Here is a 22,974-nt window from a genome sequence, read left to right as displayed (position 1 = left end):
TTAGTTGTTCCGTGGCAGACCAGGGATCTTCCCAGACCAGGGATTGAACCCATGTCCCCTGCATTGGCAGGCAGACTCTTAACCACTGTGCCACCAGGGAAGTCCCTGAATTTTAATATTATGGTATTAAACTTACTAGGCAAACAGGTCTCCTCACGTAAACCACCCCTCATCCATTTTATGTTTCCCTCTTTGTTGTCATGATTCTCAGAAGAATAGACATTATCACTTGGTATGAGAAGCTTCTTTAAAAAAAAAGCTTGGGACAGGAGCTTGGTGGTTTATTTTGGCACACACTCTTTGATTCTAATGAGGAGAGGTTGCAGAGAAACTGCAAGAATGCTGCGACTTGAGCAGGAATCCTGGCTTCCAGTCCTGCATCCGCCACTCAAGCTTAGCCCTGAGGTGTGCTTCTTTGAAACCTGTACTTAAATGCTTCTAACCTACTCTACTTTGCTATGTTTTTAGGAAAATCAAATAAGTCAAAATATGTATAAGCAATTTCAGCCATACACTGGGCAAATTAAAACTGTTACTGTTACTTTCTTTGGGGCAAAATTATTTATGAATTCCTGAAATGTGAAAAAAAAGAGTTTCAGTGGCATCACTATAACAACCATGTACCAAACATCCAACTTAAGAAACGAAGTATTATAACAGAAAAGTAACAAGCTCTCTCTGTGACCCTCCTCATTCTGTTCCCCTCACTCCTTCAAAGGTAAACCACGTAATTGATTTGGTATATACTGTTCCCTTGGAACTAATCATTAATCCCTTAACTCTCCTACTATCTTGTTTTACTTCAAGGCTGTTGAACTAATGGACCGAACTGAAATGCCATGCCAGGCATTAGTGAGGATGCTGGCCAAGAAACCTGGATGGAAAGAAACTAATTTTCAGGTATATTTAAATTAGAGATTTAATGTCTTTTATTGAAGTAATTTTCATTACATCATCCTATGGTGTATTAGAGAGGTATAGTTTGGTAATTTTTAGCTTGCTCTTTTTTTTAAAATCACTCAGCCAATGTGTCATGTAATTTTAAATGAACAGTGGAATGTGTGCATTTTGATTAAACACATAACTCTAGCTTTGTGCATTTAGGAGTTTATATATATACAAATACTTATTGTTTGTTAATTCATATGTATGCATTTTTCTCATTATTTAGACCTGGAAGCCCTCGAATATAGGGAGGGATGAACAATGAGATAGCTTTCTTATTTCTTTGCATAAAAAATAAATGTAGTCTTTAAATTGCCAATAAGAACTTACCACATAATCGGTTTAACTCATTAACTGATAATAGAGATGAAATTGAGCAGTACCGTTACTTAGTTAAAAAGTAGGTGTAAAGGGAGGTATAGGAAAGTAATACATGAAGGAAAATGAGAAAAGTGTTTTCTTCTCCTCCTCTAGACATACATAGAGCTGATGGGAAACAAAAGTTTGAAATGTATCAGGTTTATTTTGGCTTACCTGCTAGTCTCTTCTTTACTTCTGTTTTGCCACCTCTTATTCTCTGTTTAGGACCTTAGCTTCCTTGCTCACTGTTCCCTTAGCACTGCGTTATAACCTCATCCAAACCATCCAGCTCCACAAAGGTTTCCCGTGCCAGAAGGTTCTGATACTGCCTTCTTCCCCTCACACCACCACTTTTAAAACTCCCCTTACGTAGCTTCTCAGATAGGTGAAAGAAGCACACCTGATTTGAGCTAATACCCTTCTTTGTATTAGATCCATAACAAGAGATAATTTTATATCTTTTTTTCCTTTATAACAGCTTTCCTGAGGTATAAAATTGTTTTAAACGGTACAGTGCAGCTGTTTTTAGTCTATACACATAATTAGCAACCCCTACCACTATTTAATTTTAGAGTATTTTCATCACCCCAAAAAGAAGCCCCATACCCATCAGTAGTCACTCTCTATTCCTCCCCAAGTCCCCACCCCCAGTCCCTGGCAACAATTAATCTACTTTCTCTCTCTATGGATCACTTCTCCTGGACATTTCATGTAAATAGAATGATGTGGCCTTTTGTGTCTGGCTTTTACTTAGCATAATGTTTTCAAGGTTCATCCATACTGTAGCGTATATCAACTCTACAGTTTTTTTTTTTTTTTTTTTTTTTTTTTGCGGTACGCGGGCCTCTCACTGCTGCGGCCTTTCCCGCTGCGGAGTACAGGCCCCGGACGCGCAGGCCCAGCGGCCATGGCTCACGGGCCCAGCCACTCTGCGGCATGTGGGATCCTCCCGGACCGGGGCACGAACCCGCGTCCCCCGCATCGGCAGGCGGACTCTCAACCACTGCGCCACCAGGGAAGCCCCAGTTTTTTTTTTTTGCGGTACACGGGCCTCTCACGGCCATGGCCTCTTACACTGCAGAGCACAGTCTCCGGACATGCAGGCTCAGCGGCCATGGCCCACGGGCCCAGCCGCTCCGTGGCATGTGGGATCCTCCCGGACTGGGGCACGAACCCACGTCCCCTGCATAAGCAGGTGGACTGTCAACCACTGCGCCACCAGGGAAGCCCTACAGTCTTTTATTGCTAAACAGTATTCCATAGTATGGATATACAACATTTTATTTACCCATTCATAAGTTCTTTGTTTTTTCTTTGGCTGTGTCACGCAGCATATGGAATCTTAGTTCTCCAACCAGGGATCCCGCGACCCCTTCATTGGAAGCACGGAGTCTTAACCACTGGACCACCAGGGAAGTCCCTTCCCATTCATAAGTTGATGGGCATTTGCATTGTTTCTGCTTTGGGGCTATTGTGAATAATGCTACTATGGACTTTCATGTACAAACTTTTGTGTGAACACATGTATATACCTAGAAGTAGAATTGCTGGGTCTTATGGTGACTCTGTGTTTAACTTTTTGAGAAACTGACAAACTGTTTTCTAAAGTGGCTGTACCATTTTATCTTTGCACTAGCAGTGCAGGAGAGTTCCGGTTTCTCTACTTCCTTTCCAACACTTGTTATTTAAATATTCAAACAGGACAAAGGGAAATATTTTTGGTCAAAAGTGTCTGAAGTCCCAGACATCTGCCATCACCACATTAATATCTTTAAATTGTTTTTCACAGTTCCTTCCATTCTTCCACTTAAAAATCTACAAATTCTTTAAATCTCTCAAGTTCTGTTGTGTGTGTGTGTGTGTGTGTGTGTGTGTGTGTGTGTACACGAGGGTTGTAATTTTTTTGTGGGCAACTCTAGTAGGAACTCTGAATTAGTATGGTCATTTTATTATGTATTTCAGGATGTATGCTCAGTACTATATGCAGATAACCATAGGAGAAGGAGAATATAGAAATTATATTTTTCAATTCATAAACTTCATGTGGTAACATTGCTTGTTAATATTTTAAAACACTGGTTTTTTTTCTGTCTTAGCTGTCAGCTACATTAATTGATAACAATTAAAGGATAAAAATTATTTTGTTTCTTGGTTTAAAGTTTGATTTTAGTTTGGTCATGTTCTCAGCTGTTACATCTTCAGGCTGCTATAAAAATAAGTAAATAAATAAATGTCTTTGGGCAATTCCCTGGCGGTCCAGTGGTTAGGACTTGGCACTTTCACTGCCGAGGGCCTGGTTCAATCTCTGGTCAGGGAAGTAAGATCCCAGAAGCCGTGTGGCACGCCCCACCCCTGCGAAAAAAAATGTCTTTGGCTTACTCATAACTTTCTGATACTTATCCTTGTTCAGGTGATGCAAATGAAGCTTCACATAGTTGCTTTGATTGCCCAGAAGGGAAATTTTTCCAAAACTTCAGCTCAGATCGTCTTAGATGGCCTTGTAGACAAGATTGGAGATGTGAAATGTGGGAACAATGCAAAAGAAGCTATGACAGCAATAGCAGAAGCTTGTATGTTGCCATGGACAGCTGAACAGGTTAGTGACACAGAGCTCTCTTTCCTCAAGTTTTCCCAGTTTTTTCCCAAATTTTAATTTAAAGTTATTAGTTAAACTTTAGTTCTTTTCTTCTCAAGTAAAATCTTTTTTGATACTGTTTTACCTTTACCTTTAGTAATTTTTGCACTGTTGCCTGATAATTAAAATTGTCTTAGTCAAGAATATTCTATTAAGAATGAAAGTAATTTTCTCTTAAGACATTATCATCCAGAGTGACCACTAATGAAAAGTTATAAACAGTCCAGATTGCCTTTAAAAAAAATTTTTTTTATTGAAGTATTAGTTGATGTACAATACTGTGAGAATGCTTTTAATACTTCTGTCACTTACCTCATTTTCTTGTGTAAATTAAATATTTCATTCCTAAGGCATTCTTGCAGTTGTGTTAGCATCAGGAAAACCACGCTTAATCTACTACTGCTTAATGTCAAGCTATATTTCTGTGAGAAATATGAGAGAAAACACAGATCTGTTTTGGTTTTTTGTATGTTTGTTTTTCCACTCCAGGTTATGTCAATGGCTTTCTTACAGAAGAATCCCAAGAATCAGTCAGAAACTCTGAATTGGCTATCAAATGCAATAAAAGAATTTGGTTTTTCTGGGTAAGTCAGAAAGAAATCAAGTGCATGTTTTGCCAGTCTCTAACTGGTGATTATATTTGTTGTAGCTATTGCTGCTTATTTCTGAGAAGCCAGAGCTGGATTGTCTATAATTTATATTAAACAAGACTACCTTTGTTCCTGAAAAGCCTATATTGGCTTGTGCTCCTGCATTTTGATATCCACTAATACTTAGAGTTCTCTAAGTTATTTTTCCTCAAGTATTTGTAACTGTCCCACAGAAAAGCCAGTTCCAAGGATTTCTAGTCAAATACATTTGGAAAATACTATATAAAATCACACTTGTTTAGAGATCTATAGTGCACGTTGGAAAATTAAAGGCTCTCAGAAGGCCTGCAGTTGAGACACTTGTTTAACCCACTCTTTCCCAAAGTTATTTGTCTATTGATCACATTTGTTCACAGTAGTCCCCCGCTTATCTGTGGTTTCACCTTCCACAGTTTCAGTTACCCACAGTCAACTGCAGTCAAAAAATATTAAATGGAAAATTTCAGAAATAAACAATTTATAAGTTTTAAACTGTGGGCCGTTCTGAGTAGCAGGATGAGATCTCACTCTGTCCTGCCCGGGATATGAATCATTCCTTTGTCCAATGTATCCCACCCATCAGTCACTTAGTAGCTGTCTCAGTTACAGATTGATCCTTGTGGTATTGCAGTGCTGCTGTTCAAGTAACCCTTATTTTACTTAATAATGGCCCCATGGGACTTCCCTGGCTGTCCAGTGGTTGGGACTTTGCCTTCCAATGCAGGGGGAGTGGGTTCGATCCCTGGGTCAGGGAGCTAAGATCCCACATGCCTCGCAGCCAAAAAACCAAAACATAAAACAGAAGCAATATTGTAAGAAATTAAATAAAGACTTTAAAAATGGTCCACATCAAAAAAAGTCGTAAAAAAAAAAAAAAAATTACCCCAAAGTGCAAGAGTAGAGATGCTGGCAATTTGGATATGCTAAAAATAAGTTGTAAAGTGCTTCCTTTAAGCGAAAAAGTGAAAGTTCTCAACTCAGTAAGGAAAGAAAAAACTGGCATGCTGAGGTTGCTAAGATCTACAGTAAGAATCTTCTATCCATAAATTGTGAAGGAAAAAGAAATTCGTGAGTTTCACTGTTGCACCTCAAACTGCAAACATTGTAAGTGCTTAGTTAAGATGGAAAAGGCATTGAATTTTTGGGTGGAAGACATAAACGGAAAGAAAACATGACTGATGGCAATGTGTTCCACCCAAAAGCGTGCAGCCTATGAAGATTTCAGTAAGGGATCCCCTGAAACAAGTGACACCAAGCCATTTGCTGCAAGTAAGGATGGCTACACAGATTCAGAAACAGGTTGGGACTGAAAAATGTAAAAATTACAGGAGAGGCTGCGTTTGCCAGTGAAGCAGCCTCTGCATTTCTGGTAGAGTTGAAAAAATTGATTAAGGAGAAAGAGCACACTCACATAACTTTTATTACAGAATATTGTTATAATTGTTCTATTCTGTTATTAGTTATTATTACTAATCTCTTACTGTGTCTAATTTATAAATTAAACTTTATCATAGTTCCATAGGTATAGGAAAAAAATAGTATATGTAGTACTATCCAAGGTTTCAGGAATCCACTGGGGGGTCTTGGAAAGTATCCCTCCCAGATAAGGGGGAACTATTGTATTTTATTTAACAAAATTTTATAGACTTACTTTATGCCTGGCACTTTCTAAATAATAACTCATTTGATTTAATCATCATTAAAAACCATGTGAGGTATTGTTCTCTCCTTTTATAGATGAGGAAACTAGGGCACAGAAAGCTTAAGTGATCTGCCCAAGTCACAGTTAGAAAGTGGCAAAGCCAAGATTTTTTTTTTTTCATAAAGTTATTTTATTTATTTATTTTTGGCTGTATTGGGTCTTCGTTGCTGTGCGCAGGCTTTCTCTAGTTGCGGTGAGCAGGGGCTACTCTTCGTTGCGGTGCGCGGGCCTCTCGTTGCAGTGGCTTCTCTTGTTGCGGAGCACGGGCTCTAGGCGCGTGGACTTCAGTAGTTGTGGCACGCAGGCTCAGTAGTTGTGGCTCGCGGGCTCTAGAGCTCAGGCTCAGTAGTTGTTGCACACAGGCTTAGTTGCTCTGCGGCATGTGGGATCTTCCTGGACCAGGGCTTGAACCTTTGTCCCTTGCACTGGCAGGCAGGTTCTTAACCACTGCGTCAGGAAGTGGTTAGGGAAGTCCTGGGAGAAAAACATTCTAGACGAAGGGAACAGCAAGTGCAAAAGCCCTGTGGCAGGAGCACACGTGATATATTTTAAAATAGCAAGGAGTAATTGTTCTTCAGAATGCAGTTGGAGTAGAAGAGTGAGGGAGTAGGGAGTGGTAGGAGATAAAGATGGAAGAAAGAACGGGGCCCAGGTTGTGTAGGGCCTGAAAGTTTTGAATAAATTGGAAACCATTAGATAGTTTTGAGCAGAATAATACGAGGATTATTCAGTCAGAACAGATAGTGAAGATCAAGGGCAGAAGCAGGGAGACTAATTAGAAGGCTACTGAAATAATCCTGTCAAGAAATTATATGGCTTGGAAGTATTATGACTCAGAATATATTTTGAAGGTAGAACTAAGCAGGATATTGAACTTAAGAGAGAAGAGGAGTCAAGGGTGACTCTGAGGAGTCAGGGATGACCTGAGCAACTGGAGAATGAAGTGGCTGTTTACTGAGATAGGGAAGACTATGGGAAGAACAGGTTTGGGGGCGGGCTGTGGACAATCAGGAGTTTGGTTTTGACAGATGTAGGATATCTATTAGACATAGAAATGGAAATGTCACAAAGGCAGTCAGATATATGAATCTGGAGTTCAGGAAAGAGATCAACACTGGATTGATCTAATGCATATAGATAGTATTTAAAGCTTACTTTAAATGAGTGTAGAAAGAGAATAGGTGAAACTCAAGTCATATCTAAAGGAAGCTGGTTCTAGAGTCTGGCTTTATAAAACTCCATTGAGTATTTTGAGGTTTCACCTGTTTTTCATTCTAAGTATCATTTCTTCTAGATTGAACGTGAAAGCTTTCATTAGCAATGTGAAGACAGCTCTTGCTGCAACAAACCCAGTGAGTACATACCAGCATGTATAGGAAGAGTAGTAAGTACAGCCATCTTTATGGTTCTGTTCTGATCTGAAAAGTTATTTTTGTTCTGCCAGGCTGTGAGGACTTCTGCCATCACCTTGCTTGGCGTGATGTATCTGTACGTTGGTCCCTCTTTGCGAATGTTCTTTGAGGATGAGAAGCCTGCCCTCCTATCCCAGATAGATGCAGAATTTGAGAAGGTAAAGATTCCACAAATGATACAATCCATAGTTGACTTGAGAATGCTTATATTAGTTAAGTTTAAACTTTTAACCCTTTGGAATGAAGAATATGTATGTATTTGCTTTTATATGTATAAGGTATCCCTGGGAAGAATTCATAAGAAATAGATGACTTTGTGAAGAAGAGAACTAGGTAGCTATAGTATAGGATGGGACATTTTCCCCTTTGTAGCTTTGGAATATTAAACATTTTGAATGTATTACCTATTCCAAAAGTACACTAACTATAACATTAAATTTTTTCTTTTAAGTAAAAAGAAACTTGACCTTCCTTGAATAAACTTTCTAATTGAAATTGCTAAGTTTTGGCAGACTTGCTGTGTATTGTCTTGGGCATACAAGTCAGATGACAGCTTTATGATTGCGAAGTCATATTCTAATAGGTTTGTATAAAGATATCTTTTGTCACATAGTCTCAAAATTGGAATCTAAGTAGGAATTAAAATATGTGCTGTGTGAATATTAAGTATTATGAAGGAATATGAAAGTTTGACACAGGTACCATTCTCTAACCAGTTTGCTCTCGTATTCTTCATCAAGTTCATTAGCCTCACTGACTTATTTGTGTGTAGATGCAGGGACAGAACCCACCTGCTCCAACCAGAGGGATTTCCAAACACAGTACAAGTGGTACAGATGAAGGAGAAGATGGAGACGAACCAGATGATGGGGGCAATGATGTTGTGGATCTTTTGCCAAGGACAGAAATCAGGTTTGTTGCTAATGATTTATTTGATGTATTATACTTAGTTCTTAATGGTGCCTTCTGTTTCTCAGTCAAGGTACTTCTGTGACATCATTGTTCTTTTAGGCATCTGGAATTAAGGATTCTTTTTTTTTCAGTGATAAAATCACTTCAGAGTTGGTGTCTAAGATTGGTGACAAGAATTGGAAGATCAGGAAAGAAGGCCTAGATGAAGTGGCAGGTATTATAAATGAAGCAAAATTTATCCAGCCAAACATAGGTGAACTTCCAACTGCCTTGAAGGGTCGACTCAACGATTCAAATAAAATCTTGGTACGTAGAATATATGCCTGTTTTTTTCTCTCCCCTCTCTGCCCCTGCAAGGTGATCCTTTTCAGTAACCTTCACCAGCAAAAACAAAAAGGAGTTAGTCACTCTATTGTTTTGAACTAGAAATAGCTTCCTTTAATTTCTTAAGTGTGCCTCAGGATATGTTGGTAGATGACAAGTTTATTAATCAAATTTTCATGAATCTCAGACTTGCTGTTTACAGGGCTCTGATATTAAGTATTTTTGTATAAAACTGCTTGTAATACCCATAAACAAGTTAATTTCTAATTTTTAAATTTGGATTTTTATGTGAGATTTTTCTTAAACTAGGCTTTACCTTACTTTAAAATATAAAGCATTGTAATCTCTAGTCTAAAATTCTAATACTCCAATTTTATGAACTGATGATAAAATGAGACACCATCACCCAAAAATTATTCATAAGCTGATTAGTATCATAATGAGCTGATTTTTTTAAAGTAGGCCAGAAACTTCCTACTGCATTGACTGTATAGCAGCAAACTTGCAAAACTTTGAGCACACCTTGCAATGGTTTGAACATAAGGTGTTGGCTTTTCCCACCCAGGTGCAGCAGACTTTGAATATCCTCCAGCAGTTGGCAGTAGCCATGGGCCCAAACATCAAGCAACATGTGAAGAACTTAGGCATCTCTATCATCACAGTGCTTGGAGACAGCAAGGTAAACCTGACTCTTTTTACCACAGCTCTGTTCTGGAATAGGCCAGCCACATGACTGGGCTAAGAATAATCCTTTTATTTTTTTTTTTTTTAATTTATTTATTTATTTGTTTTTAGTTTTGGCTGTGTTGGGTCGTTGTTGCTGTGCACGGGCTTTCTCTAGTTGTGGCGAGCAGGGGCTACTCTTCATCATGGTGCACGGGCTTCTCATTGCAGTGGCTTCTTGTTGCAGAGCACAGGCTCTGGGTGCATGGGCTTCAGTAGTTGTGGTGCGTGGGCTCAGTAATTGTGGCTTGCAGGCTCAGTAGTTGTGGCGCACGGGCGTAGTTGCTCCGCGGCATGTGGGATCTTCCTGGGCCAGGGCTCGAACCCGTGTCCCTTGCATTGGCAGGCAGATTCTTAACTACTGCGCCTCCAGGGAAGCCCCAATCCTTTTCTTACATGTAAGAGTGCATGTAAACAGTTTATAAACTTTGTTAGAGAAGAGAATATTAGGAGGAAAATAGTAAAAATTTTTACCTCCCAGGCATTATTAAGGTGATCAGATATCTCACTTACTAGCTTTGTGACCCTCAGATAAGTTGTTTATCTTCTTTGAGTTTCAGTTTTTTATCTATGAAATTTAATTCTTACAGAATTAAATAAGCAACTGTACATAAAGTACCTGCACCTGTCTCATGCAGTATGTACTCAAAAAATGGTTGCTATTATGATTATGATATCATTGTTTAAGGTGTTGGTATAAAGAGTGAATAAACATATAAATTTTGGATCATGTATTTTATTTTCTACCTGTTCCCTCAACTACTAGAGTAGGATCTTCTGGTACTTCAGTAAGATATTTGCAGTTTCACAGTCCTGGAATTTGTCACATTGAAAGTTGCAAGCTCTTATGTTTATCCTTAATTGAATATTCGAATGTCTCTTTATTTTTGTGTAATTCATTTAATTTGAGGAATTGAGCTATTTTAATATTTTTCACGTCAGTAAGTCATTCTCATTCTATGAATGCAAATTAATATAAAAACAGAAATGTTCAATCAAATTGTTAATTTCAGTCTAACTACTAAGAATTCTCTAACAGGTAGAATTACATTCTTTAGCAGATAACCAGGGACATAAGAGTCCCCAGAAGTTCAGGAAACAAAACCTAAGAGTTTGTTCCCCTAACATGATATTTTATGCCCAGGTCACTGTTTTCCCTAATTAACTGAGTATAGGATCTTTACAATTTGGAGTTTTATGTTTCTAATTTACTTTGGAGTTTTAGTACAACATGGATCTACATTCTGTTTCAAAGAAGATGAAGTATGTTCCAAGTATGTTCATGTGGACTTTAGAGAAACCTCCATTGTTCGTGTTCATAAAGTAACAGGCTTTTCACTCCCTACCTCCAAACCATAGCAGTGTTACCTTTACTGATTCTGTCTTCCATTCAGAACAATGTTCGAGCTGCGGCCCTAGCAACAGTGAATGCTTGGGCAGAACAGACTGGCATGAAGGAATGGCTGGAGGGGGAAGATCTTTCTGAAGAGCTCAAAAAGGAAAATCCTTTCTTGAGGCAAGAGGTTAGTACCACAAATATGATTTGCTTTACTCATGTCTTTTACCTTCATAGAGGCTTGAACCTACCTAATAAATATACATGAATGGATAGAATGAGTTCCATTATAAAATCGCTAATAATATGAAACCAAATTCCTGGAGCTTTTTTATTCATGTGCTTCCTTTTCTTTTTTCCTTTCATGTGCTTTTTTAACAATAAAACTTTTTAAAGGACTAGCCTTTTTGTGAATTTTTCTCTTTGCTTGAGCTCTTAAATGGTAAAGTAAGAGGTTTTAATCATGACATAAAAATAGTTTAACATTCAAAAGTCTATCAATGTCACCCATCATACCAACAGGCTAAAGAAAAGTCATATAATCCTATCAGTTGACCAAAAAAAAGGATTTGAGAAAATCCAACATCTATTCATGATAAAAGCTGTCAGTAAGTTAGTAATAGAAGAGAATTACTCAAGTTAAATAAAAAAGCATCTGCAAAAAACCTCTGTAAATGACAATATTCTTAGTGGTTAAAGACTGAATGCTTTCCCCCTAAGATCAGGAACAAAGCAAGAATGTCCACTTTCACTACTGTTACTCTGCATAGAACTGGAAGTTCTAGTCACTGCAATAAGGCAAGAAAAAGAAATGAAAGGCATACAGTTGGAAAAAGAATAAATAAAACTATCCATAATTGCAGATAACATGACTGTTTACAAAGAAAATTCCAGGAAATCTACAAGTAAACTCCTAGAACTAATAAATGAGTTCAGTAAGATTGCAGGATACAAAATAAACACAATCACATTTGACAAAAGTCAATCACATTTCTTTATAATACATTGAACATATGGAAACCGAAGTTACAAACACAGTACAGTTTACAGTCACTCCAAAGAAAATGAAATCCTTAGCTATACACTTAACAAAACAAATACAAAATATGTCTACTGAAAATTACAAAAATGCTGATGAAGCATTCAAGGAAGACCCAAATAGATGTAGAGACATGCCATGTTTGTGGATTGGAAGATTTAACATAGTAGAAATTAGAAATGTCAGTTCTGTACATTTAATGTATACATAATTGATGTATGCATTTAATGTAATTCTTATCAAAATTCAAGAAAGTTTTTTTTATAGACAAAGTCAAGGTTATTTTAAAATTTATATTCTAGCTAAAACAATCTTGACAAAGGGAAAAAAATGGAAAGAACCTCTCTACCATATATTAGGGCTTACTAAATTAAATTGCTAACATAATCAAGACACTGTGGGGAATTCCCTGGTGGTCCAGTGTTTAGGACTCCATGCTTTCACTGCCAAGGGCTCAGGTTCAATCCCTGGTTGGGGAACTAAGATCTCCCCAGGCAAGCTGTGTGGCAAAAAAAAAAAAAAAAGACACTGTGATAGCAAGGGGTAGGAGGAAGAGGATAGACACAGATAGGTGGAGCTGAAGAGGAAACCCAGAAATAGACCCACACAAATATGAGCAACTAATTTTCGACGGTGTTTCCAAAGTAATTCAGTGGAGAAAGTGTGGCCTTTTCACCAGATGATGCTGGAGCAGTTGACATCCAGAGACAAAAAAAATAAACCTTACCTAAACCTCACATCTTACGCCAGAATTAACTCAAAATGGATTATGGGCTTAAATGTAGAACATAAAACTATAGAACTTTTAAAGATAACATAGGAGAAAACCTTCAGGATATAGAAATTCTTCAGGCAAAGAATTCATAGACTAGACACCAAAACCACAATTCATCAAAGAAAAATTTGATAAATTGGACCTCATCAAAATAAAGAACTCTTACTCTGCAAAAGACCATGTGAAGAAGATGAAAAGACAGGCTGGAGTGGGAGAAAATATTTGCAACCTCTGTGTCTGATAACGGACTATCATCGAGAATATATATATATATATATATATATATATATATATATATATATATAAAGAACTCTCAAAACTCAACAGTTAAAAATCTAATTAAAAAATAGGCAAAAGACATGAACAGACATTTCACTGAAGAGGATATACAGATGGAAAATAAGCCCATGAAAGGTGTTCAACATTATTGGCCTTCAAGGAAATGCAAATTAAAACTGCAATGAGATATCACAGACAACTATCAGAATTACTAAAATAAAAAATTGTGATAACACCAAATTCTGGCAAGAATGTGGAAAAACTTGAACACTCTCCTGGTGGGAATGTAAAATGGTATAGCCACTCCAGAAAACAGTTGGGCAGTTTCTTACGAGACTATACGTGTAGTTACTATATGACCCAGCAAGTCTTGGGCATTTATTCCAGAAAAATTTAAATTTATGTTTACACAAAAGCTTATATACAAATGTTCATAGCAGCTGATTCATAATAGCCAAAATCTGGAAACAGCCCAGATTTCTTTCAACAGGTGAATGCTTAAACTATTGTATATCCATATGTGTAATACTATTTAGCAGTAAAAGAAACAAATTATTGATACGTGCAACAAGTTAGATAAATCGCAGAGGAATTGTGCTGACAGTTCCAATTCCAAACAGTTACATACTATATTATTCTATTTATATGAGTTTGAAATCTCATATTTTAGAAATGGATAAACAGATTAGTGGTTACCAGGGATTAGGGAGTAGGAGGAGGGATGTGAATGTGGTTATAAAAGAGGCAACACATGGGATCCTTGGGATGGAGCTGTTCAAAATCGTGACTGCGGGAATACACTAACACATGAAAAAATTGTAGAGAAAGCAATATAGACACACAAATGAGACAGAATCAGACTGGGGCAATCTGAGTATGATCAGTGGATTGTATCAATGTCCATATCCTGGTTGTTTATACTATAGTATAGTTTCATAAAGTGCTACTGTTGGAGGAAACGGAGTAGAGTGCCTGGGATCTCTCTGTATCATTTCTTATAACTGCATGTGAATATATAATCATCTCAATAAATATCTCAACTAAAAAATAAATGCAGGGCTTCCCTCGTGGTGCAGTGGTTAAGAATCCACCTGCCAATGCAGGAGACACGGGTTTGAGCCCTGGCCCGGGAAGATCCCGCATGCTGCAGAGCAACTAAGCCCGCGTGCCACAACTACTGAGCCTGCGCTCTAGAACCCATGAGCCACAACTACTGAAGCCTGCATGCCACGACTACTGAAGCCCATGCTCCTAAAGCCTGCGAGCCACAACTACTGAAACCCACACGCCACAACTACTGAAGCCCATGCGCCTAGAGCCTGTGCTCCGCAACAAGAGAAACCACTGCAATGAGAAGTCAGCGCACCACAACGAAGAGTAGCCCCTGCTCACCACAACTAGAGAAAGCCCATGCGTAGTAAATGAAGACCCAACACAGCCAAAAATGAATAAATAAATTTAGTTTAAAAAATTAATTTTAAAAATAAATACAGATTTCCCTGGCATCCAGTCGTTAGGACTCTGCTTTCACTACCGTGGCTGCAGTTTGATCCCTGGTCAGGGAACTAAGATCCCACAAGCCACACGGCATGGCTGAAAAACAAACAAAACAAAAAATAAAACGAATATTTTAGAGATACAGAGAAAAACTGTCTATGTAAGGCAGAAAGCAGAAGTCCTGGTAGAACTTGTCATCTTCTAATCAAATAAATATTTTGCATCTTCTCTAGCTGAATAGTTCTTAGAATTAAAAAAGAAGTGAAAGTTTAAGATGCATTAAGAACTATTAAAGCTTTATAACTTAATGCTCAAACGTGGTCCAAAAAACTGTGTCCTTATCTTAGCTGATTATCTTCATTGCATGTTTATCATTTCATTGGACAATGGAAATGACTGATTTCACACTGGAAAGTTGTAGTGTGAGAACTAATTCAGTGTTTGGTACTGATAAAATCATTAAGCTGAAGATCATAAATAATGACAGTTTTCTATGTGCAGTGTGTAACTGGTCTTTATTTCTTTTGGCAGCTTCTGGGCTGGCTGGCTGAGAAACTACCGACTCTCCGTTCCACCCCCACAGACCTTATCCTTTGTGTTCCCCACCTCTACTCCTGCCTAGAGGATCGCAACGGAGATGTGCGAAAGAAGGCCCAAGATGCCTTGCCATTCTTCATGATGCATTTAGGATATGAGAAAATGGCCAAGGCTACTGGGAAACTAAAAGTACTACTACTTGTTGCTGCTGTTAAAAGCTATTTAGAAAAATATTGAACATGAATTTATATAGGCAAAAGATCATATTAACCTCCTATGAGTTTCAACTTGAAATCCCAGTGAGAGCAGAAATAAAATGTTTAGTAGTGTAGAACTTCTAAAGAATCTGCTGTCTTTGCAGGGATGAAAATTGTGACCTTCTAGAATGGCAGCTAATTTACTGTGACTTCATAATGTGTTACTTCTCTTGCACTATGTGCTGCCTCCCTTACTTCATTGGTATTTCAAAACTAGGAGCTCAAGGATTTGACAGCAGGTCTGTTAGTAAGCATAGCATGAGTATATCGTTTATGTGGCCTCTCACCTCTGTTATATTGTCTCCCTAGCCAACTTCTAAAGATCAGGTGTTGGCCATGTTAGAGAAAGCCAAAGCTAACATGCCAGCGAAGCCCGCTGCACCTGCTAAAGCAACTTCCAAATCTGTGGGAGGATCAGCTCCAGCCAAATTCCAGCCTGCCTCAGGTAACTCTTATTTTGAGAGGGTTAAAGGGGAAGGAAATAGTCAAGGGAACTCTTAAAGAAATAGAAACCTTCATTTTTTAATCACATTTCCTCATGGCTTAGATCCCAAATCCTCCCTCCATCTCCTTACCCTCCTTTCATAAACATTTGTCAAGTTACCTGGTTTTATGCCAGGAACTGTGCTGAGGGTTTAAGGATGAATAATTTGATTTCCAACTCCAAAAAGGAGTTTTGGAGTATCACAATGAAATACTCCAGAAAGCAAGTGCTCAATCTTACTTTTAAGGTTTCCACAACTATTTTCTGCTATTGGATATTACAGTTAGAAGGAGAATTGGGACCATCTAGCTTAACCCTCTTTATTAACAGGTAAGGGACACCAAAGGTTAAGTGACTTGCACAAGGCCGAACAGTCAGCCAGTGGCTGAACCAGCAGAGACCTCTGCTTAACTCATTCATAAATGAGTTCCCCTTCCACTACAGTTGGCTGTTTGCTGATCCATTCTAATATTTACTAAACTTCTTCAAGGGAAATTTCTTGATTTCTTCATCCTAATGTTAAAATTCCAAAATGTACAAATAGAGCACTGATCTGTAACTGCTGCTCTTCTAGACTTACTGCTTAAACAAAATAATAATATTCTGTTTAGTGGAGTAGAAATTATTGTTGCTATAAAGTGAGAAATTTTACATGTGTTAAATTGTTGGTATCAAAGTATATATTCAGTTATAACATTTATTGGGATCTTGCTATATGGTATATATAGTTTACTATAGTATCAAAGGTGGTAGACTCTTCCCTTAAGGAAGTATCAGTCTAACATAAAGGTTTTTTAACTGCTATTTAGAAAATGGTTTTAAACTGCAGTTTAAATGTTGATAAAGGAGATGTAGATTTTCTGAATTAATTTCATGAGGAAATCAGGGAGAAAAAAGATTAGGAAAAAAATCTAACTGAAAGTGCTTTAACAATGGATACATTTGTTTAAAAAAAACTTTTCAAAAAAATAAAATAAAAATAATTTTTTTAATAGATGTATTTAAAACTACTGGCTTTCTCACCATCATTATATATTTAACCTGCCCAGAATATAGTGATATTAGTTAGAGTTTATGTTTACAGTACATGTTTTTTTTTTCTCAAAGCACCTGTTGAAGATTCTGTTTCTGGCACTGTAGAACCCAAGCTTGATCCAAAAAAGGCCAAAGCTCTAGGAGTTTCCTCTAAAGCAAAGGTATGTTAATTCTGCAACTTAGATGTAGAATTGCTTTTAAGTGTTTTATACACTAAGTCATTCTTTTAGCAAAGATTATATTACATATGAAAGATTATTACTACTCTTGATATTATCTAATTATAAAGTATTTATTTATACAAGTTTCTGTGTCTCACTTTTAATGTTACCTCAAAACAAAGACTCCTATTCTCAAGAGCTACTGCCAGGGTTTCTGTCATCCAGGACTTTGAGGGAGATTTTCAGTAGTAGGCAACTTCCTTTACATTTGGCAGGAAGTCACTATATTAGGTGTTCTGATTAGACTAAAAGGAAATATCTTCTGTCCCCACACCAATGGGATTTGATGCATCACCAATCCTTTTAGCATCCATGCACAGTTGGACAATTTAAAGAAATGTGTTCAAATGCTCAACCTTAAATATCCCCTGGGTGTGTTTTCATTTAATTTTTTTTTTTTTTTTTGCGGTACGCGGGCCTCTCACTGCTGTGGCCTCTCCCGTTGTGGAGCACAGGCTCCGGACGCGCAGGCTCAGCGGCCATGGCTCACGGGCCCAGCCGCTCCACGGCATGTGGGATCTTCCCAGACCGGGGCACGAACCTGTGTCCCCTGCATCGGCAGGCGGACTCTCAACCACTGCGCCACCAGGGAAGCCCTAATTTTTTGAATCATAGCAAAGTGTCATCAGTTTCTATATCAAGATTCAGAGCTTGTCACTGTATTCAAAGAATTGACTGTTTAATACTTACAAAAGGAAAATTGCAAAACTGTGCAATCAGTAGTAAATCTAATAGTAAATATAAATGGAGAAAACTATTTCATTAACTGCATGTCACTGATGAAAGTATGCAGAGTAGGAAATGTTTTATTATTCAGTACATTAATTATTACATCCACATTATAGAAGGGCCACTCTGTGGCCATTCTTCTAAATATTAGTTACTCATTTTCCCTCCCTATGCTTGGGTCCTTCAACTCAGTGAGTTAATTTAAATGAGTAATTATCTTCTGAACTATCCAGTGAAGCTGTTCTTTTCCTGTCCTTCTCCCTCTCCTCCTCCCAAATTTAACAAGCGCTTATTTCAGTATTTTGATCACAAGTGCTTTGAAGTATTTTTGACTCTGTTCTTAATGCAACTTTCTTTTCAGTCTTTTGCAGTTTACGAAGCAGTTTCACATAAATGATCTCACATTTGTTTTGACTGAATGACTTAAGTGTTTGAACTAGAAAGAAATGTTGGCCTACTAAAAATAGCAGACTTTTGCTATATTTATAATATAATAATAATAATTCCAGTAATTAAATTCAAATTTTACCTTAAATATATATACCATGTGTTCACAATTTCTTTCCATCTGATACAAAGGTTCTAAATCTTGGATTCTTTTAAAAAGCCACTTAAAAAAAAATCTATCTATTTATTTATTGGCTGCATCAGGTCTTAGTTGAGGCACGCAGGATCTTTCGTTGCAGCATGCGGGCTTCTCTCCAGTTGGGGTGCGCGGGCTCCAGAGCACGTGGGCTCTGTAGTTGTGGCACGCGGGCTTAGTTGCCCTGTAGCATGTGGGATATGAGTTCTCTGACCAGGGATTGAACCGGTGTCCCCTGCATTGCAAGATGGATTCTTAACCACTGGACCACCAGGGAAGTCCCTAAAAGCCACTTTAGTAACTTAAGTATTTAAAATGTTTCTAGGAAATTTCTCTCTAGAAACAGGTTCAAAGGGTCTCCAGTTACAATAATGTTATAGAGATACATTTTATATACAGAGAAACAGAAAAGTTTTCTCAAGTTATGTGAAATGTGTGCATACCATTCAAAATGTCATTAATATGGAAAGCTATAAACAGTGTTGAAGATTCCAAGGAAGAAAAGAACTATCCATTATATGTCAGTTATATCAATAATTATTTTAAAAGAACTATCCAAGAAACAAAAATAGCCTGTAACCCAGACCAATGATATATAATAGCAGCTTTTCCAACCACATCACATGCCAGCCCAAGGACTAACCAACAGTTACTTAAGAGTGCTATTAGAAACATTTTTAGAAAACCTGTACATAAATATATCAAATGCAAGATTCTATGGTTCATTTGTTTGTTTCATTTGGAATATGATATAGAAAGGTGTCTCTGGTTTATATAGTGCCCGTTTGCTGGGCAGTAACAGCGAATTCCCAAGAAGGAGTAGTCTAAGCTAATCAGTATTCCCTGTACCTTGGTTGTAGACTGCACAAGGAAAGAAAGTGCCAAGCAAAACCAGCTTAAAGGAAGATGAAGACAAATCTGGTCCTATTTTTATTGTTGTTCCAAATGGAAAGGAGCAAAGAATGAAAGATGAGAAAGGATTAAAGGTAAGGAAGAAATAAGAATCTTCAGGAGTTTTTTGCTTGTTTGTTTTAGTTTTGTTTTGTAATCAAGAATAATTTTTCTGTCTGAAATTCATATCATTGTGAAATATCTAATAATTAACTGAATCTTTTGCTTATAAATTATATCTTGTTTCTGTAAGACTATTTTGGGGGGGTTTTTTTGTTTGTTTTTAGAATCAAAGACTGGAAAGTAGTCATTGATTTTCTTTTTATCAACTACACATATGTAATATACTACTCCTTTATTCTTTCTTGTACCTGGCCTTAAAAGATAGATTTGGTAACTATATATGGCTAGTTTGATCATTTCGCTTTTTTTTTCTTTTTTAACATCTTTATTGGAGTATAATTTCTTTACAGTGGTGTGTTAGTTTCTGCTTTATAACAAAGTGAATCAGTTATACATATGTTCCCATATCTCTTCCCTCTTGCATCTCCCTCCCTCCCACCCTCCCTATCCCACCCCTCTAGGTGGTCACAAACCACCTAGCTGATCTCCCTGTGCTATGCAGCTGCTTCCCACTAGCTATCTGTTTTACGTTTGGTAGTGTATATATGTCAATGCCACTCTCTCACTTTGTCACAGCTTACCCTTCCCCCTCCCCATATCCTTAAATCCATGCTCTAGTAGGTCTGTGTCTTTATTCCCATCTTACCCCTAGGTACTTCATGACCTTTTTTTTTTTTTTTCTTAGATTCCATATATATGTGTTAACATATGGTATTTGTTTTTCTCTTTCTGACTTACTTCACTCTGTATGACAGACTCTAGGTCCATCCCCCTCACTACAAATAACTCAATTTCATTTCTTTTTACAGCTGAGTAATATTCCATTGTATATATGTGCCACATCTTCTTTATCCATATTCCATTGTATATATGTGCCACATCTTCTTTATCCATTCATCTGTCGATGGACACTTAGGTTGCTTCCATGTCCTGGCTATTGTAAATAGAGCTGCAATGAACATTTTGGTACATGACTCTTTTTGAATTATGGTTTTCTCAGGGTATATGCCCAGTAGTGGGATTGCTGGGTCGTATGGTAGATCTATGTGTAGTTTTTTAAATTTTTATTTATTTATTTATTTTTGGCTGTGTTCGGTCCTCGTTTCTGCGCGAGGGCCTTCTCCAGTTGCGAGAGCGGGGGCCACTCTTCATCTCAGTGCACGGGCCTCTCACTGTCGCGGCCCCTCCCGCTGTGGAGCACAGGCTCCAGATGCGCAGGCTCAGTAGTTGTGGCGCACGGGCCTAGCCGCTCCGCGGCATGCGGGATCCTCCCAGACCAGGGCTCGAACCCGTGTCCCCTGCATTGGCAGGCAGACTCTCAACCGCTGCGCCATCAGGGAAGCCCTATGTGTAGTTTTTTAAGGAACCTCCATACTATTCTCCATAGTGGCTGTAACTATATATGGCTAGTTTGATCATTTCGCTTTTGATGTTGTTTTGGTTTTATTAATCAGTTAAAACTTTTCAAAATATATACATTAGAATTTTTAAAAATTCAAACAATACCAAAAAAGTACAGAAAGTATGAAAAGCATGTCTCCCACTGCAGTCTCCCTACACAGGGAGGATGTTATGACCAGTTATTTTGTGTATTACTCCAGAAATAATAATATTCCATACCTATACAATCATATATATATAAATATATGGCCCTCGTTTTACACAGATGGGAACATGCCATACTCTTTGTTCTGAATCTTACATTTTTCTTTTAATAGTATTTGAAATATATATCTTAAAGATCATTCCATATCTGCAACGCATGTATGCATTCATTCTGTTTATTGATGCATCATATGTATGTACCTTTCTATATCCTCAACCCACTATGTTGAACATTTAGGTTACTTCTAATCTTTCACTCTTATAAACTATACTGCCATAGGCATCTTTGAATATAGGTTTTGTGCACATATGTAAGTATATTTATATTAAACTCCTAGAATAATATGTACATTTAAAATTTTGATAGATATTTCAAATTTGCCCTTTATTAAAATTGTACCAACAGTATCCGCCATGTTATACAATAATAGATCATTGATTTTTCTAGTAAGAATTGCTGAAAATTCTATTCCTAGAAGATTTTCAGAGTTAAGCTTCCAGAAGTATGACAGACAGATTGAGAGTACATTTTGCATTCATACTTAATTATACATTAATCTTGGTGAATTTAAAAATATCCTATTAAACTGATTCCTGCAGCTGCTTTGAATAGAGTTCTCTACCACATTTCAGTTGAACACCTTACAGCTCCTTTTCACTGTTTTTTTTTCAGGTGCTGAAGTGGAATTTTACTACTCCGCGGGATGAATACATTGAGCAACTAAAAACTCAGATGTCTAGCTGTGTGGCTAAATGGTTACAAGATGAGATGTTTCACTCAGACTTTCAGCATCACAACAAAGCCCTTGCTGTCATGGTTGATGTAAGTTTGCAACAAAATAAATATGCATGAATCTCAGGCATGAAAATACTGAGCCCTGTGAAATCATCAGAAGTTTGCATGAATTGAGAAGGAACTCTGTTTTTAGAGCTTTCTTATTATCTGATAGAATAAATGACTATATGTCTATAATTTGGGGTCTTAAATGGAGGCTTAAAAATCTATCATTTTCTTTTTGCACTGCAGTAAAATTTGAGAGTTACTTGCCTAATAGAACTTAAATTTTTATAGTCTAATTTGTGAGGGTTTTGTATTGTTTTGTTTCAAGCACTTGGAGAGTGAAAAAGAGGGTGTCATTGGTTGCCTGGATCTTATCTTAAAGTGGCTTACCCTGCGGTTTTTTGACACCAATACAAGCGTCCTAATGAAAGCCCTAGAATATTTAAAATTGCTCTTCACCCTGCTGAGTGAGGAGGAGTATCATCTTACTGAGAATGAAGCATCTTCCTTCATCCCCTATCTCATCCTCAAGGTAATGTGTTGTTCTCACTTTGGAAGATTACTCAAGTTCCCAGCTACTTCAGTTCCTGTACTTTTATTCCCTCTCCCCTCTTCATTTATTGTATGATGATGATACCTTCCACTGCTCATTTTATTCTTTCAAGATGTAGTGACACACAAGGGGGTACCTTTGCTACTTAGAGAATGAATCACTTAATCATTATTTTCCTTGTTGACTAGGTCGGAGAACCAAAGGATGTCATTCGTAAAGATGTCCGTGCCATCCTGAACCGGATGTGCCTTGTCTACCCAGCCAGCAAGATGTTCCCCTTCATCATGGAAGGAACCAAATCCAAAAACTCTAAGCAGAGAGCAGGTAAAGCAACAATTTAAATAGAGCCCTATGTCTGTAACAGTGACCTCTAAAAGAAATAATTTATAGATGAACCAGGAAATTTCTTGATTCTAACCTTCTGATTTGGACTGTGAGAGTGATGAGTTGCACACTGGTGGAGCCACAGTATCAGGTGATACAGGCACCGCTCAGCACCACCCTGGTGACAAAATCAAGTGCACAGGGGCCATCTGACTCACAGGCATCTCTTTCTTCTAGGAGCCCTTGCTATAACACCACTGTTTCATTGTGTATTTTATAGAAG

The 22,974-nt window shown here is 37.7% G+C and overlaps 1 protein-coding gene and 1 non-coding gene across 2 annotated transcripts in view; both read left to right on the top strand.

Moving 5' to 3' along the window:
• CKAP5 (cytoskeleton associated protein 5) overlaps positions 1-22,974 on the top strand; it is a 107,733-nt gene that overhangs the window by 64,300 nt on the left and 20,459 nt on the right. The window contains 16 exon segments of the mRNA XM_032638748.1: positions 808-900; positions 3,716-3,901; positions 4,430-4,524; positions 7,566-7,623; positions 7,716-7,841; positions 8,456-8,595; positions 8,727-8,901; positions 9,485-9,598; positions 11,037-11,165; positions 15,100-15,294; positions 15,672-15,807; positions 16,954-17,042; positions 19,275-19,400; positions 21,707-21,856; positions 22,143-22,346; positions 22,556-22,691. Of these exon segments, the coding sequence (XP_032494639.1) occupies positions 808-900; positions 3,716-3,901; positions 4,430-4,524; positions 7,566-7,623; positions 7,716-7,841; positions 8,456-8,595; positions 8,727-8,901; positions 9,485-9,598; positions 11,037-11,165; positions 15,100-15,294; positions 15,672-15,807; positions 16,954-17,042; positions 19,275-19,400; positions 21,707-21,856; positions 22,143-22,346; positions 22,556-22,691 (2,152 nt within the window).
• LOC116758889 lies at positions 22,800-22,910 on the top strand. The gene has a single exon (XR_004351275.1). It is a non-coding gene; the product is annotated as a small nucleolar RNA SNORD67 (small nucleolar RNA).

This window comes from Phocoena sinus, chromosome 8, assembly GCF_008692025.1.
Source record: "Phocoena sinus isolate mPhoSin1 chromosome 8, mPhoSin1.pri, whole genome shotgun sequence".
Taxonomy (NCBI): Eukaryota; Metazoa; Chordata; class Mammalia; order Artiodactyla; family Phocoenidae; genus Phocoena; species Phocoena sinus.
The sequence above is the reverse complement of the archived record's forward strand: the minus strand, read 5'-3'. Positions and strand labels throughout refer to the sequence as shown.